This window comes from Eublepharis macularius, chromosome 10 (assembly GCF_028583425.1).
Source record: "Eublepharis macularius isolate TG4126 chromosome 10, MPM_Emac_v1.0, whole genome shotgun sequence".
Taxonomy (NCBI): Eukaryota; Metazoa; Chordata; class Lepidosauria; order Squamata; family Eublepharidae; genus Eublepharis; species Eublepharis macularius.
In genome coordinates this window covers 22,594,336-22,612,845 of record NC_072799.1, presented here as the reverse complement: position 1 = coordinate 22,612,845, position 18,510 = coordinate 22,594,336, and the positions used below count along the sequence as shown (strand labels likewise).

Sequence of the window (18,510 nt, the reverse complement as noted above, 5' to 3'; positions counted from 1 at the left end):
ATGGGGCTGATCTACTTACTGGTGGTATGAGTCATTTCAATTTTTGAACTTCATAAAACTTTAAAGGTTTAGCAAAGAATGCAGCTGTAGCAGAAAAGCAATGGCATTTTTCATTACAATCTAAGTGTTAAATTTATTTAAATCACATACATATTTAGGATACTTTTAGCATAGTATTGCTTTATTATGTAATTTAGATTTTTATACAGATTTTAAAAATACTTTTTTTTCATGGTTTAAAAATGCCCTTTTGAGTTCATTCTTTCTCCCGGTGATTTTTTTTTTTAAGGCAGCAGGCAGAAGACTTGCAGAAATTTAAAACTAAGCTAGCTCACTGCTTTGGAAGTTTTAGTAAGCCTAATAAAGGTTACTGATTGGATATTTTTCTAATGTGCTAGGGACCTAAGTAACATCTGGGCTCTCTGAGTCTGAGGGGATCTATTCTCAGTGGCTACACACTAAAGCAGCAACATGCAGGGCACCTTTACAGCTCCACTGCTTGGCTGGGACTGGCTATTTAACAGCCCACTGCCTGACAATCAGCTGGGAAGCAACTGTGGGCCTGGGGTGGGGAAATGAGGAGACAAGACACAGTTGAGGGTGGCAGCAGCAGAACTGCTCAGGCCCCATGGGAGTTCCAGAGGGATGGAACCTCCAAAGGGGGCTGGCCAGGCTCTTCATATGGGAAAGGGAAATCAACCACAGAGGATCTTTCAGACTTGGACAGGTCTCCTACATAACGGACTAACATCCTGGCACTGGGATTGTAACAGAAAATCATGTTTCATGCAGTTGTTTGTTCTTGAACTGATTTCCTTTTTGTCCATTCCTCACATCTCTCTTGTGAAACAAAGATTCCAAACGACAGTAGCATCCTTTGCCAATCTCGTAAATGAGAACGCAAGTGGAAAATGGAGATTGGCCACAGACACTTAAGTAGGCTCTGGCTACATATCAGCTGTTAATGACTCTTGTCTTTTATGACTTGACATTGCACAACTGACAATGTGTGCTCACACATTGTTTCTGTTCATTAATTGCTTCTTTCTTTGAATGTTGTTCAGTCCGGACAGAAGAAGGGAGAGCGCAAATGAGGTTACTAGGTGATGCTCAGTCCCTTTTGGGTTTCCTGGCAACAGCAATACGTGGCTTCTCTTTTGTCTGGCCGTGTCGAAATGTACAGGAAAAGGATGAAAATAGTTGTCAGCCAGATATGGCCATGCCACAGCACAGCAGCCAGGGGCTAAGCTTGTGCAGATGGTCCAGAGAAGCTCTGGTGTTGAAAATGGGTAGAAAGGAGAGGTAGAATGAGGCAGGAAAATAGGTAAAAACTGGGGATTAAGGAACATTATTCACAAACTCCTGCTGTTGCTCAAGATCTGGGGTGCAGCACATGTGGCCCAGTGGAGCCATGCTTTATGACCCATGGCTGGAGCCTCAAAACTCAGCTGAACTCTACCAAACTTTGTGGGAGGGATCAGAACCTTCATACCCAGCTGGGAGTTGACACTCTACTCCTTCCTGTCCTTTCCCCTTCTAGAAACTCCTCATCACACCCCTGCTGGAATGCAGCATGGAAATCTTTGGGACGGGATCAGAATGCTAACTTCCACTAAGCGACTCCTACTCAGTTCAATGAGAATTACAGCAAGGCTATGTGATTGTTGGATGGGATGGCAGCATGATGTAGCCCAGCCTCGTCAGATCTTGGAAACCAAGTCATGTCGGTAATTTGATGGGGGATCACCAAGAAGGAATCTAAAGGGGAAAGCAATAGCAAGCCACTTCTGCTTCTCACCACCGGGGAAAGCCCCTTGCTGGGGACACCATAAGTCAGGTGTGACTTGACAACACATAATTTTACCTTTCCAGAATTATTGATGTTCAAGTTCACCTTATCTGTACTCAGTGTCAGAACTTGACTTGGGCGCCGCCGTGTTGGGCAGCCTGGTGCCTGATAGGGGCGTCCTGAAGGCGGCTTTTCTCAACTTCAATCGAGACGCTGCTGCACTTGGTGTCCTAACGCCTGACGAGGGAAGCCTGAGGAACTGTAGGCTGGCTGCCGGCTTTGGGTCCATGGCTGGAGGGGGGTATACTTCACCCTCGCACCCTCTTGTCCATCGTCCACCCCCTGCACGCCTCATGCCCTTGCTCCAATTCCCTTCCATACTCTGCTTCCTTCTCTTCCTCCTCCACCTGCACTCTCTCTCACTCTCATTCTCCCAACTCTCATTCTCCCAACTACTCACTCTCCTGTTATCGTCTCTGCTCTTCAACTTCCCACCTCACTTTCCTCTTCTCTTACCTTTATATGGGCCTCTGGGGAGGGATACCCACCCTAACCTCCTGTCCTTACCCTATCCCCGTGTCAGCCCATTCCCTCGGGCTTGACGAGCAGCTGCTTTGGCTCCCGGGTCTCCTCCTGGGGTTGGCTGCCCTCTCTCACCCCGCCTGCGCTCTTATATTCCCATTGGAGAGTAGGGCTGGTCTGCTTCCACCTGCCCCACCTGCCTTGCTGTGGCTTAGGCTTCCCTTCCCCTGGCTATCGGTAGGAGAGGGGCTCCAGAGCCAGAGGCTGCTCCTGCAACACGTGCCAGCTGCTGGGTTGTCTCTTCGGTGGCAGGGCTGGCCGCAGTGTTGCCTTCTTCCATCATTCTTCTGCCTTCCGTGGTGGCAACCTTACTCCATCCCTCTACCCAGTGAGTCTCCGTGACACTGGCAGAGGTGGATGAGCAACTGGCTCCTGGCCATCTCCCACCTCCTCTTCATTGCAAATCTGGGGGCTGAGCCTCGGACCCCAGACACTCAGTAAGACGGCCAGTCCATTCTCCATTAGACTGCGAAGGTTATTCTCCTAAGATTTGAACAGATTTCCTAATTTAAGCATAAAGGTGCAGAAGATTTCAACTGAACATCAGAAAGAACTTTCTTATGGTAAGAGGAGTTTTACTATGGAGCCAGCTGTCTATGGGGTGAGTGGGTGGGCTTTGCCTCACTGGAGGTTGGCAAGCAAAGGCTAGACAGCCATCTGTTAGGAATGCTGTAGCCTGGATTACCTGCACTAAACTAGGGATTGGACGAGATGGCCCCAAAAGTCCCTTCCAACTCTATGATTCTGTGATTAACGCTACAGCAAACTCAGGTATTCAGAAGGGAAGCATTCCAAATGATTCCCATAGTGACCCCTTTCCTAACAGTCTGAGCGGACAATGACGGGCACTTGGCAGACCAATTTCTAGTTATCCTTGGTTGGAATTACATTGATGGGTTGTATGGCTGACGAAGGTTCTTCACTTGAATTTTTGTATTTACATTAGAAATGACACCAAAAGGTATTTTTGATTGAATATATTTCTTTTCAATGCTCTTATCACTCTGTGTCCAGAAGCATTTTTTGTCAAAATAAAATATGGTACTATTGCCTACGTGGGGCTTTCAAATTGCCCATTCTTGGTGCAAATTGGCTGAGCTGTTTTGGAGGATTTCAGTGGAAATAGCCAGGGGAAACCTGTTAGCTTAGACAACTGGTTCAGTCTCCAATTCACTCCAATAATGGTCTGAAGCGAAGATCATCTGTGAAAGAAGGCTTGCCTCCTGAATCCACCAGAGTGAATTTGGAGTCAAGGAGAATTCTCCAAAGACCTCTCTGAGGAGGAGGAGGAGAAACGATTGGATTCTGAAGCTGACAGGTGAGAAAAAACGCAACTTCCATTTTAAATCCATCCCCCTACACTGCCAAATACAGCTGCACGCACTGATTTTTCAACCATAAGTATGGTTTGGGGAGAGAAAAGTTCTTTAACCTTTCCTCCTGTGCTGTTTTTCCACGGAAAACGGTCACCTCTGAGCAGCACGGGGGTGGGGGTGGGGTGTGAAGTGGGTGCTCCCTATCCAGTGGGGGTGCAAGCAGCCTGGGGAGGTTCTTTTTCAGAATCAAAATGGCGGCGGGAGGAGGAGAGACGAAAGCATCTCTCCCTCCACTGTTCTTCCCTCAAGAAAAGAAGCCATGCTAGCTGCACTTGTAAAAGGCTGGGAGTAGTTGAAAATGTACATGGAAGAAAATGTAGTTTGTAGTTTGACCTGCAGTTCTTTCCGCTCTGGAGTCTAAAGTAACCTTTCCACCAGCTGCGTCCTTCCCAAATACTGGGAATAGCAAAAATCACATTTTAAGGCCATTCAATGGTACAACTGTACAGTTCCAGACCAGAGAACCGTCCATTTTAATGTCTTCCAACATCACTTGAAGGACATGGCTATGGACTGTCATCAGATCTTGCAGAGAGGTATAGCGGCTTAGCTGGACTTGGCTGTTGTTGGACCAACTCCTGGTTAGACTAGATGACCCTGGAGGTGCCTTCCAGCCTTATGATTCTATGATGATTCTTGGAGTGAACCCCAAAGCACTTCTCCAATAGTCAGCAGCACCCGTTGTGCTTTTTTGGAGATCTGTTTCCTTCTGAGGCATCCTACTGACTGCTTGCTGGATGTCCTGGGCTTTAAATTGGTTATCCTGAGTCACTGCATAGTATTTTATAGGCTCTCAGGCTGAATCCACACATCATTTGGATAATCATTGCACCACAGCAGGGTCCCCAACCTTTCTGAGCCCTCCTCACTTTGCAAAAGAATCACAAAATAAACATAGGAAAGCCCGGAGGTGGGGGGGGGGGACAAAAAAGAAGGGGGAATAAAAAGAATGAGAGCCTGAAGAAGAAATGGAACCACAAACCTGGGTGCTTCCTAGTCCTCCTGATCCTCCAGCGGTTGCTCTTGCTCTTGCGTCCAGAGAAAAAACCCTTTCATTTGAATGAGACCTGTCAATATTAAGCCCTGCCTTACAAAGACCCCACCCACTTTCTGAGAAGTTCAGGGGGGACAGGGGAAGTACTGGAACACACAATGGTGCCCCTGGGCGCCATGTTGGATAACCCTGCACTACAGTAATAATTCATAACTGTCCATCAAAGGTAACCCATTTCCAAATTATTGCTGCAGTGCAGCAGTAGTGCAATATATAGTGCTCTGTGGGTGCAGCCTGAGCCAGTTTGGAACAGGACAGCAAGTTTGTGGGTTACTGCAGGGCCTAGGGAATAATATATATCAGGTTCTACACACTTCATTACTTTCTGTATTGGGTAAACTATTGAGTCAAAATATAAGAGAACTGCTTTGGTTAAGTGGTTGGGTTCATAATCATCACTCTGCTGGTTCGAATTTCACTACTGCCCTGAGTTCTGCAGGTGACCTTGGTTAAGCCACTTCTTTAATCCTGAACTCACCAGCTTCATTGTGGGGAAAATAAGAACACTGAATGGGCACTAATCATCATCAGTCATGAAATAAAAATTCTACAAGCATTTTCCCTTTTGAATAAATAAATGTTTATTATTTCTATATTTCTACAGACCTATTCACATGATCCAAACAAGAGAGAGTATGGAAGTGCACTGTGAAAAAACATACCTGTGGGGGAAATCAATCCAGATGACTACGGAAAATAAGAGAAGTTGCATGCTGAAGATAAACAACAAAATGTCCTCTCATGGTTTTAGCCAATCTGACCTAGAGAAAAAATTACTTCCCAAGCTCACATGCACAAATGAAACACATTCACAAATCTATACAAGGAAAACTTGATGGTTTTGAAAATCACGCCGCTGAACAGTCTCCTTAGAGTCAAATCTCTAGAGGGAGACTCCTCATTCCGTTCACCAGGGTACAAAATTATTTACTTTTTCTGTTTTCAATAACTGTAATAAAGTCTTATTCAAAAGTGCAAGAGTGTTCCTTGCTTCCATGTGACTATTTTAAATTCCTCCTCAATGACAGCATAACTGTCATTTAAATTATGTTGTCTGATTTAAAAGGAAAGATATCATATGTGCTGCCCTCTGAATTGTCATTATCCATTACAGTAGGAAATAGGACACTGGGAAGATGACAGATGAGCAAAGATTGGGTAATTTGCACACATGAAGGCTCATATCGGCTTTGTTTTAAATTGGCTCCTAGGTCAAATGAAAAGCCTGGGTCAGCTGAGTTGCACATTCAGTTTTTCTTCCAAATTTTTTCAGGCACATAAAGAACATTCACATGCGGCAGAAAATGTGCAAAAGGGTTGCAAATGTGCTTCTTAATATCACATACAAAAGACAAAAACCCTGTAAACTTTTTAATTCCCCACTTATCAAAAGAATTATCAAGCAAAGCCATAAAAGTTGATGATGGCTTTCGGAAAGAGAGAGGTTTTTTTTTTTTTTTAAACCAAGGATTATGTGAAAAGCAAATACTGTCATAAAATGCTCGGAGAGGGATGTAATCTAGTGGAAGGGTTTAAGGATCTTAATGCAATTGCGTTTAATGTTATTATATCCATTTAATGATAACAATTACCCCCTTGTACATACAGTAAATACTTACCGTACTCGCTGTCATAGAAAATAATGAATTTCTGCCAGGCATATTCTGTGACTACCCTCAAGATGACATCATTGGTGTAGACAGGCGGCCGAACAAAGAGCGTGTAGTCATCGTTTCTATTGCTCCTGGTTGTCCCACAGCCACTCCTTGGAGTTCCAGCTGTTGACCGCTGGATGAACAGGTGAGGGATGTGCATAGCATCTGCCAAGGATTGGAGGGATCCAGCAGACGTACAGCCAATGGAGCTGACCAGAGCCAGGATGCCATGGTTCATTAGGTCACAGGCTACAAGAAAGCACAATGAGATTCAAGGTGACACAGGCAATTCAATGTACGCATCCCTTGTTTTAGTGTTTAGGGGAGTGTATACCAAGGGGGTGGATGACTTGCAACTGTTTCAGTTAAGGGAGAAGAGGCTAGAGATTTTTAATAAATCCAATAATCTTGTCTCCTCTTAAAACAGTCCATTCTGAAAGTCTGCATAGTGTCATAAAAGCCATGAGGCTTGTTGACTCATTTTAAACTGCCAAACATATTACTGCTAATGAAAGCTATAAGACTGCCCGTCCCTCACAGCCTGGGAGCAGGACACAGCCAGAAAAGGAGCGACATCTAGAAATATAGCCTTCTGAGAACTCTTACAGACATTAGTAACAGAATTCAATATTAAATTAACCCGAGTTCCTGGGGAGATAAATACTTCTCAAAGTCCAACATGCACGCTTTGGGAATTGGATATTTGCATTATGTGTGGAGAGATTTTAAAAGGAATATTGGCTCAGAGTGGCTGTCAGCTTTCAAAGGAAGAAGATTGTGTGTGTATATTTGTCCAGAAAGAGCAAGAAAGAGAGAGAGGAGAAATGCTTTAGTACTATGAAGGAAATAACAGGCAAAAAAAAATCTAGACCATGATCTCCTGCCAAGGGCAATTCACACCAGATTTTCACGAGTATCATCCCATTAAGTGGGATCGGGTGGGACAGCCACCACTTCATTTGGAAGCATTTGTACATCCTGCAAACTGCAGATGCAGGATTTCCTTACCCTTCTGAACACCTGGACAAAAGATACTGTGTTAAGTAGTTTAAGGTGGGCAGCTGCATTGGTCTGTAGTAGAAGAGCAAGGTTCGGGTCCAGTAGCGCCTTAATGGTCAACTAGATTTCCAGGGTGTGAGCTTTCAAGAATCAACGCTCCTTTCATCAGATAACACAGATCTTGCACATGAAAGATTCATGGATAAGAACCCATATACTCAAAATTCATTCTTATCCATGAATCTTTCATGTGCAAGATCTGTGTTATCCTGAGCTTGGAATTTCCATTTAAAAATTTTCATGGGTCAAGGGAAGAAAGCCCTCTGAGACTCCAGGTTGATGTTGCCAGCTAGAGTAAACAATACTGGAATAGAAGGAACAGTGTTTATTATCGAGTGGCTCTATATGCTGATGTCTGACAGTTTTTTATCCTTAGGGTTGCCAGGTTCCTATCCCCTCAGAGACCGTCCGGAAGCTCACCCCAGTGAAGCACGGGAACATGCCAGTGGCTCACCCCAGCTGCAGATTTCTATGCAGCAATTTCAGACACTTGCAGGTCCGGTCTGGAGAGAGGCAGTATCTGTGTGAGTGACCTGAAATACATCCCATTGCATTTCTAAATAGAAATTTTGTTTGCAAACTGTAATTTGGAATATCTGCAAGACTTTTTAAAAGCACAGGAAAGCAAAGAGCTGTTTATGTAAAAAGTAACACCTTGTAACTAATGGTCCAGCTAATGAAGGCTGAGCAACAGTAGAGAATCTTGAAGTGCTGCACTAATGACATCCACATTAATACCAGACGTGTTTATCTTGATTAATGTTACTGGAATTGATAAATATCAAAGGAATTAATAATGATTAAGCCTATAATTTTGACACATTACCCCTGTGAGAAATAAGCAGAGGGTGAAGTGTTTATGTGGGCTTTCTAACAGACTTGGAAGGCAGACTGAGGAAGCAATGCAGAGTAACTTTTTAAAGTAATTGCACATGGGCCACGGTTTTCCACACCCAATTTAGGCATGGCCAGCAACATGGCTAGCTGACTTGTTTTTAAAGATTCAGTGCAAGCAAATGCATGTCTAACCTACTTCAAACTGCTGCTGCTTTCATGTGGAGATGTGCTATAAACTCTGTCCGGACGCATACATTTCAGTACTCATGTGCCATCATTCACCAATGAAAAAGTTTAGTAAGTACTGTCCGGGGTCTGAGGCGCAGCCCCCGGACTTGCCAGGAGGAAGGGACAGGAGACAGCTGGGAGACAGCCGCCCAGCCACCCCAGCAGACACCCAGGGCCAGAACCTGCCAGCACTGGAGGGAGGGAAAGAAGCACCCAAGCCTCAGAGGGTTAGAAGGGGCAGGTGGAGGCCAGCTAGCCTCACCCTCCAGTGGGAGTCTAGGAGCCCAGGCAGGGAGAGTGAGGACAACCAAGAGGAGGCCAGACCACAGGGAGAGGGCACAGGAAGCAGGGGCAGCCAGCCAGCAGCTAACTTCACCAGCAGTAGAGGGAAGGCAGCCAAGGCACCACAGGGCCATGCTCCAACCTGCAGGCAGGCTAGAAGGGATTAGCCAGAGCCAGGTGGGGCAGGAAGACAAGCAGCCACAGGTGGAGCTGCCCAGGGCACGCTACAGGAAAAGCTTGGCAGCCAGCCAAGAAGGCACAGGTGTGCCTGCCCCAAGCAGCCAGCTCAGTAGAGAAAGCTTGTCAGCCAGCCAAGGAGGAACAGGTGTGACTGCCCTGGGCAGCCTGCAGTTGCCTGAGTCAGCCAAGGGCATGGCTAGAGGGCCGGAGGAGGGTGTGGCTGACAGGTGGAGCAGGGAATTGGTGAAAGGATAAAAGGGAAGTCCACCCACAGGATGTAGTGGGTTGTGTAGGAGTGATGAAGTGAAGTAGGAGTGGTGGGAAGCAAGAGAGTATGAGGATGCTAGGAGGAAGGTTGGTGAAGAAGGAGAGAAGAGTGAGCGATAGCTGGGGTAGGTTGAGCAGGCCAGCGAGTGGACTGAGAGGATGTCAGGGTGATGTATACCGCCCCTCCTTCCACAGAGCAGGGTCCTGAAGTATGCCTGATTTCCCCCTGTAGTCAGAGCCAGGCACTGCAGTGCCCAATGCCGTGGGATCCAAGGTAAAACCTGACAAGTACTACAAGTATGCAAATACCCCTGTAAGTGCTTAACTGAATCAAAGTTTAGGTCTAGAACATGTTTTCAATACCAGAAAATGGCTCAGCTCGAGAACCTGCAGTCTGTCCCAAAACATGTACCTTCATACACAATAATTTTTCTGACCTGTAACAAACATATCTGCATATCTGAAGTTGCCTTATACCACAACTGACCATTGGTCCATTTAATCCACTATGGGCTGGTTTTATGTCCTGTTACCTTTCCACAGTCTTGCTACTTGGAGATTTTGGTGATTTTGCCTGGGCCCAGCTACAGCTTTTCTGCTCGTCTGTTAAGCTGCAATTAACAATGCAATCCTAAACAAAAACCCTTCTGTGTCCACTGAACTTCCATGTTCTATGTCCACTGAAATCAATGGATTTAGAAGGGTGTGTAACTTTATTTAGGACTGTACTGTAAGCATAATATCTTTAGCCTGCTTCATATGCATTAAAATACCTCATTAGCAAGAGTCCTCTTGCCAAACCCAAGCAGTAGATGTAAAGAATATGTTGATGGAGCTATCTAGTGGAAATCTGCATAAGTACAGAGTCTTAAAAATGTATCCATGTACTTGCTGGCATGACAAGTAACCACTAGTAAGATGCATTGTCCTTATGGTTCATTCATTGTCCCCTCTAAATAATCACAGGTTGCTTGGCAGAGGAGATTTTAAGATATTTGAATCAGTCTTATAGAAAAGAGACAATTACTCTATCTTCAAAAAGAGTCCAGTAGCACCTTTAAGACTAACCAACTTTATTGTAGCATAAGCTTTTGAGAATCGCAGTTCTCTTCGTCAGATGTATGGAGGGCAAGAAGAAACCTTCTTGCATGGAGGGTAAGAAAGTTTCTTCTTGCCCTCCATGCATCTGACGAAGAGAACTGTGATTCTCAAAAGCTTATGCTACAATAAAGTTGGTTAGTCTTAAAGGTGCTACTGGACTCTTTTTGATTTTGCCACTCCAGACTAACACGGCTAACTCCTCTGCATCTATTACTTTATCTTGAATCACAAAACCTCTTAATACAGAAATGAAGTGCTAAGCCCAGCTAAGCCCCCTCTTCAAATCTTGCAGATGACTATCCAGCCCATTCCAATAATTTAAATACTTTATCTCTTTTAGCATCACAGTTACAGTCAGACTTTTAACACCATTATTATGTATACTTGTCAAGAAGTGATTTATTTATCAGTTTGAAACAAGTATTTTATGGCTATTCTGTATGAGAAAAAATCCTTAATGATAACACAACCAATATATGCACACACACATGCACACACACTGCACCATACTCTACATTTTACACTTTCCAAAAGCAGGCAGAAAAAGGCAATGCTAGGATACATTTAGCACTTTGTCACACAACACATTTCTTCCCTCTCACAGTTTGCATTTTTATTACACCAGCTGATTAATACCAACTTATCTTGTTAATTATTCAACATCTAAGCTACTTTTCTTCTCTTTTTCACTGAAAACAAAGAAAATGAAGGCGGCTATATTTTTAGACACTTTATAGTCACTTTTCCCTATCTAAATGCTGCACTATCTAGGTTGCAAATCTGTTTGAGAATAGCTATTCCTTAAAAAGAAAAAAAATAATAAAAGCTCGCATATGTATCTCCCAAGTCTTGGTTCTAGAAATACATTTTTTTGTGGAGGAGGAGGTAATTGTGTTTGATTTTACAATGCTCTCTTTACTGCTTTGAATCTTTAACTCTTAATACACAGAAAACAGCTGCCAGATGGAGACTACTTTTGAACATAAGAAGAGCCCTTCTGGATCAAACCAGTGTTTCATCTAGTCCAGCCTACCATTCCATATACTGGTCAACCAGTTGCCATGCAGGGCCAACAAACAGACCACAGAGGCCAAGACCTCTGCCCTAGCACTGAAGTATGATGTCTCTGGATGTGGCAGTTCTCTAAAGTCATTTTGCCTAACAGCCATTGATGGACCTATTTTCCATGAATTGGGAAGTGGGCTGGGTCCTCCCTTTACGAAACGTCTGTATGGGCAGTGGCGTCCCAACCAAAAACTGGGGTCTGAAAACGCGGGTGAAATTTCTATAGGGAACATCTCCTGTAGATACTGGTTCAAGTTTCATGTGGAAGGATGTCCATTACACTGGCACTGATAAAAGTACTACACAGTGGGACAGTTCTTCTTCCACCTAACTCAGAGACAGCACTCCAGAAGTCTTCTCCGAAGCAACATCAGAACTGGAGTTCTCTAGTTCTGGAGACACTTGACTAATACCCATTGCCTTGAGTCTCAACAAGAAAGGCAGACAAGATATGAGGTAAATAAATAAATCTAATTCCCCTTTAAAGCAATGTGTGCCGTCAAGCTGCGACTGACTTATGGCAACCCCAGCAATGGGCTGTCAAGACAAGTAAGAAACATAGGTGATTTGCCTCTGCACCTTCCTCTGCAGAGTCTTCCTTGGTGGTTGCCCATCCAAATATGGACCCCGCTTGGCTTCCGAGATCTCATGAGATCAGGCTATACCATGCTGCCTTCCCTCAAAGCCATATGCACAAATGAATATACAAATAAATTCCATTGCCTTATCAAACTACTTAGCTGTGTTGCCTACTCTGGTTGGTAGTAGCTAATCTTTCCCAACACCTGCTTTCTGAGATCATTTAAACAGAGATGTCAAAGACTACATCTGAGACTTTTCTTACATGCAGAGCCTGAGCACCGGCAAAAGGCCACGGCCTCTTCCCACATTGAAGTGTGTCCTGTAATGGGGTTTGTATCCAACAGCTAACTACGCAAAATCAGATAATTTTCTCAAAGCCAGTTTGAGCCCACCCCAAACCAACCCTGCCTTTAATGGGACTTGGGTTGCATCTGATGTATTTTATGCAACCTCTTTGCCAACAGCAAGCATAAGTAAATGTGCCTAAGTAATTTCCAGGAGAGTTTTTAAGTGGAAGTGGAGTGCACTCAAGTCAGAGTTGACTTACGGCAACCCCTGGTGGGGTTTTCATGGCAAGAGACTAGCAGAAATGGTTAGCCATTGCATGCCTCTGCACCCTTGGACTTCGTTGATGGTCTCCCATCCCAATTACTAACCAAGGCCAATCCTGCTTAGCTTCTGATGAGATCATGCTCACCTGGGTTGTCCTGGTCAGGGTGAGTTTTTACGTAAATACTCGTTTTTGACCATATAAAAGTTTCAGTTGCAATTTACCCAGATTTTTGTGTGGGTTTGTCTGCTCCCAGTTTATAACAACTTCATATGGCTTTGCATTGCGTCTTTTAAGTAATCAAAAAGGGGAAAAAACACCTTCAAAACCTTCTTTCTCGTTTGAAACCAAATTTATATTAACTGTCCTAAAGTCAGGATTGGGTCCAAAACAGCCAGGAAAGGTGATGTCAGGGGGTGTGCCATATGCAAATCAGTTATACTAATAACACACTTCCAGTGATGTCAAGGGGTGTGGCATATGCTGTTATGCTAATGAGTTCCTCCAGCTCTTTTTCTACAAAATGACCCCTGATTACAAGTGAGAACATAAGGAACGTATTTCCTGTTTGCAGATGAGAAACTGTATTGTTATAATCCTGATTCACAGAATATTGAAGGCAATGGAAAAATCTAGTTGATTTTGACATATTAGATGGATGATTATTATTTTTAAAAATTGTTCACGAAAATCTTTTCCCTATCAGGCTTCCTGGTAACAAGCATGCGTATGATTCTGACATACTGATAAAATGTTCTGAAGCAGTGTTTTGCTTGTATGGACCACTGACAAGTTCACCTGAGTTCTATGTTGCTTTAGGTAAACTGAGGCTTTGTTTTAGATCACCCTGAATGCAACATTTCCTGGTAGGTGCTCATTGCAAAGGAAGAGGAAGTTAACAACAGTGAGCTCCCTCCAGGGAAATTCTTATAGAGGAGTGGACTTCCAAAGTCCTCAGGATTGACAAGAACACTGTTTGAAATCCACTTTATTTGATAATAAACAAAGAAGAAAGACAATCTACAAAGAAATGACAAATGAAATCCTCATCCTTTGGTTCAATGGAACGCTCGAAGTTGACGTCGGTGGGGTCTGGATTGTAGCAGATCTATTTAACATATTACAAATAATATGTTACAATCAGAACAAGAGCAGTAAATCAAAATCCAGAACGCTATGTTGTCATGCCCTTTCTATGTGAAGAAAAATTGAGGAGCGCAATGGGGAAAGTCTGGCTTACAAACATGTTTAAATCACTTGATTAGTCACCGTTCAATGACTTGTAGCTGAATATGTGAACGAATGTCATTGAAAAATATTGCATTCAAGAATATCACGAAGTTGTATGAACGTTCAGATCGTGTTGATGTAGGTTGATTCATTCACGACTGAAGATGTTTGGTTGATGCTAATGTGCACCAAACCTTCCCCCCCCCCATAAACCCATGAATGTCACTACTATCAAAGATCTCTTGGATTCTGGACAATTGGCAAAATCCCCAATTTCTGAAAACTGTGTACAAATAGCCCAGACCTAGATAGCCCAGTCTAGCCCAATCGTGTCAGATCTCAGGAATGAAGCAGGGTTGGCCCAGGTCATTCCTTGAATGGGAGACCACCACCAAGGAAGGTCAGTGTTTCTCTGCAGAGGCAGGCAAACCATCTCTGAACATCTCTTGCCTTGAAAACCCAGTGGGGTCATCATAAGTCAGCCATGACTTGACAGCACAAAAAAAAGTACTAATGCCAATAGTAATAATAATCATAAACATTTTAAACTCACTTTTTAACTAAAATTAGTTTATGTTACACACAGGAATCAAACACACATACTGGCAATGCTGTCCTCCTTTCCACCACCACCTCATCACCAGCAGGTGTCTTCTCCAGGCCCTATACTGACTCCTCTGTTGGCCCTCAGATGCAGGCACCTCCAAGGAGCTCCAGGCCGCCTTCCCCACTGGAACAGGCTGGGAGAGGGACTAATCAAAGAGGCTGGGTGGGGATTGTGAGGAAAGTCAGGGAGGTGGGAAAGGAGAATCTCTTAAAAGCAGGTTCCTGTGAGGGCTGGGGAGGAAGATAAGGAAAGAGGGAGCTGCTGCTGTCCCTAGGGCATCTGAGGTCTGAGGACACCTTCCTGTGACATCTGACTGGCCAGCTGATAGCCAGACAGAGGCCTTGGTGAGGGAAGAGCCACAGACTATAACTACTGGACATGGCTATAGGCTCTATAGCAGGAAAGTGGGAGAAACATATGTACCAGCTGCAACATCTTTTTGAGGATTTGCTTTCCCCTTCTAAAATCTCAGGCGTGCTCAAAGCCTGTACATTCGGATGAACTAGCCAATGAGTCCAGAACCAGTACAACAGATAGGGTTTTGTTCTTCTTGTTGTTGTTTATTGCGTTTTTATATATATATATTTGCCTGTGGTAAGCTTCTTTGAGTTCCTTCAGGGAGAAAACCAGGGTACAAATAGTTAATTAAATAAATAATAGAGTTCCAATTAAAATGCATGTTCCTTGGGGAAGTGATTTTGGATCCAGATATGATGAAGGGAACACGGTTCCTGCTCTGTCTGTAATGGCCTCATCATTGGCTGTTAGAGGGAAGTTGGCGCTCAGATGGAGATGGGCCCAAGCATGATGGAGGGTTGCCAAACTACTTTCTGTGCTTTCACAAATGATCCCATTGCTGGTGATCATAAGAATATAAGAAGATCCCTGCTGGATCACACTAGCGGTCCATCTAGTCCAGCAACCTGTTTGAAACAGCAGCCAAGCAGCTCCCCTGGAAGACCAAAAGGCAGGGCATCGAGACCGAGGCCTTCCCCTGATGCTGTGTCCAGCCACTCGCATTCAGCCGTTTACTGCCTCTGAATGTGGAGATCCTCTTTTGTCATCAGGTCTAGTATCTATTGACAGACCTGTCCATCATGACATGTCTCTGCTCAGTAGTCTTTTTTCTAAACAGAACAGCTCCCGATGAGTCCTTCCTCATAGGAAAGGTGTTACAACCCTTAATCATCTTGCTTGTATTCTTCTGCACCTTTTCTGCAATACCATTTTTGAGATATGATGAGCCAAACTGCAAGATTCAGGTCCGGTAGCACCTTAAAGACCAAGCAGATTTCCAAGAAATGAGCTTTCGAGAGTCAGCACTCCCTTTGTCACAGGCTGGACCACAACTAGAACTGCACACAATATTGCACATGAAGCAGCATGATAGCCAGTGAAGACAATCACACACTTCTGCATGTGCATCAGGATTTTTGTGTTATTTGCTCTTCTGAATATCATTTCTCCTAATACTACTCAGGAAAGAATACCAACTTTGAGTGCAATGTCTTGGGTAGTAGAGGGTTGGGACAGGAAAGGGATGCCTACAGAGGAGACCACACAATGTTTTCGTTACTATTGACAGCCATATAACTCCCGTCACATCTACTCCAATCTTAATAGCCACTGGTTATGAAAGTCAGAAAGGCATGTGGCAGGGATATGAAGAAGATTACATTTGGAGGTGAACAGAAGACCGAGTAACCGGTGTTAACAATGTATGGATGCAATCTTTAGCCGTAGTTTGTATCAGTACTGTAGGGATTAATACTGGGGTTTGAAATCCTTTAGTGATTTTACATGCAAACACTGGCGCTGATGGCCCTGAAGTTCTTCACAAATCTGTTTCACACTTTTCTTCTCCTACTCAATAATACAAAGAGAGCAGACTTGGAGTCATATTATGCTCTCAGGTTTTGCATTCCAACCCTATTTATCCTGGAGAGAGGAGTTAATTTATGCCCAAACAAATCATTCATTGCCATGAGCCCCCACTGAGCAAGAAACATGTATCCTAAATACCTTGGCACATCAGGCTGCACTGATGAGGGTCTTAAATCATCTCCCGCTGTAAAAGGCAAAGGGGAATTCAAACAACCCAGCACATCTTTACTTTTAAATCCAGAAAAAAAAACCTAGCTGAACTCAGAAGCAGCCTAAATTGGACTTTGAAGATACTTCTGTTCTAGTACTGTAAGAGTAATACAGCTTGGATGTATCTGAATAGAGGATTTTCCAGGTATCTGCACACTAATTCAGGGCACCTGAAACTCACAAGGTATATGGAAACTATACTATTATGCATGCTGATACCTGTTTGCTCAAATTACTGACCAGATGATTAGCACAGCCCACTGCAGCTGGCATGGCCCACCTCGGCAAATACAACACAACTTTATATATATATATATATATATATATATATATATATATATATATATATATATATATATATAATCTGCTCCTTCTTCTTCACTGTGTGTTCAGCAGTTCACAACCTGCAGTATGTGAAACTGCTGGTTGGATGTAGCCTACAAGTAGCACAGGCTGGTAATGGCACTTTGCAGAATTAGCTTGCTTGAAAATTTCACCCTTCTTTTCAGCTCAGATTCAAGCAAATCAAAAGTGAGGAACAGAATCTGGGCCAAAAGGCCCCCTTGCAATGTAATTCAAACATCTGTGTAGTAGGGAGGAGGGGAGACAACACACAAAATGCATATCTGTCCCATTTCTGTCCAAGGGTTGATGGAGGGATAAACAGGGCACTTATGTACCTCTATGATGCTGCATAAGAAGATGCACATCGATGTTCAACTTCCCTGTCCCAATCATAATTTATACACATAAAAGAGGCCAGAGGGAAGCAGTACGTATGATAACAATCATAAACCTATTAAAATTGATCGCTGTTTGGAATGGTGGTTGATAAGGAATAGGCTTATGGGCATAAGTTTCAGAAGAAATCAAGAAATGACTGAGCACAAGGAAAAGAAATGTTCAGGTTGAGAAAAGGTGAACAATGTGCAGTGGCTGACGCTCATAGAAGCTACTTGGAATATATAAAGTTGCCTATATGGTTGGAACATCTAATCTGGCTGGACTTTAAGGTGCTACTAGACTCAAATCTTGCTAATCTGGTATCTTCTACTCTGGCAGAGATTCTCCAAGGTGTCAAGCAGGGGTCCTTCATGTCACCTGATTCTTTTAACTGGAGAAGCCAAGGACTGAACATGGGACCTTCTGCATGAAAAGCAGGGGCTCTGCGAGCCATGGGTGCTCTCTGATTTGGGTTGCCAGCCAGGTCCCCTTACCCTCCTGGTGGGAGGGGGAGCAGCACTTACCATCCTGTTGATCTTGGCATGCTCCTTGTGCACATGTGGTTCAATGCCAGCATGATGATGTCATTTCCAGGCCTGTCTGGGGCCCAAATCGGTCTGATGGGAAACACGGGTGCACTCTTGGGGAAGCGCGATGATGTCAGTGACACTGTTGCACTGGTCCTGGGAGCCTGCCTGGGAGGCCCATACCCTGCCTTTCCCCCCTGCTGGCCAGGTAAGCGGTGACAGAGGCGAAAGGTAGGAGTAGGGAAAGGTGGGAGCAGGGGATCCCCTGCTCCCACCAGGGGAACGGGATCCCTATCCCTGATGAATATTGAGAAAGGCGAGTACTAGGAGTCCTGGATCAGGAACAGTGTATCAGTAGCTATCACTTCTGAGAATCTGAATTTGAAGACCTGAAAGCAGCTTAAAGAGTTTTGATTTCAGAAATCCAGGAAGCTGACAGCTCCCCAATCAACTCAACCAAGCAAGCCTGGTCTTATTGGGGTGTGAGAATTCACCTGCTGTCAGCATTGCATTAGTTTTGAGAGGAAGACTGCTTCTGTTTCCCAAAGTCTTTAAAGATGACCCATATGACGACCCAAAGATCTGAGGATGGCCCCGGCTTTGTTCCAAACAGGGCAACATAACAAAACCATGCAAGTTATGTGAAATTCTCCCTTAACATTTAAATTGAGCTAGATTTAAAAAATAAACCACTTACAAACCTAAACTGGAAACAGATTTGT

The 18,510-nt window shown here is 44.0% G+C and overlaps 1 protein-coding gene across 2 annotated transcripts in view; it reads right to left on the bottom strand.

The window, feature by feature from the left end:
- GRID2 (glutamate ionotropic receptor delta type subunit 2) overlaps positions 1-18,510 on the bottom strand; it is a 1,267,968-nt gene that overhangs the window by 562,685 nt on the left and 686,773 nt on the right. Inside the window, exon 3 of one of the 2 annotated variants that reach the window (XM_054990367.1) lies at positions 6,421-6,705. The exons of the other annotated variant lie outside the window; for it this stretch is intronic. Within the exon in view, the coding sequence (XP_054846342.1) occupies positions 6,421-6,705 (285 nt within the window). The remainder of the gene's footprint in view (positions 1-6,420; positions 6,706-18,510) is intronic. 2 annotated transcript variants of the gene reach the window in all.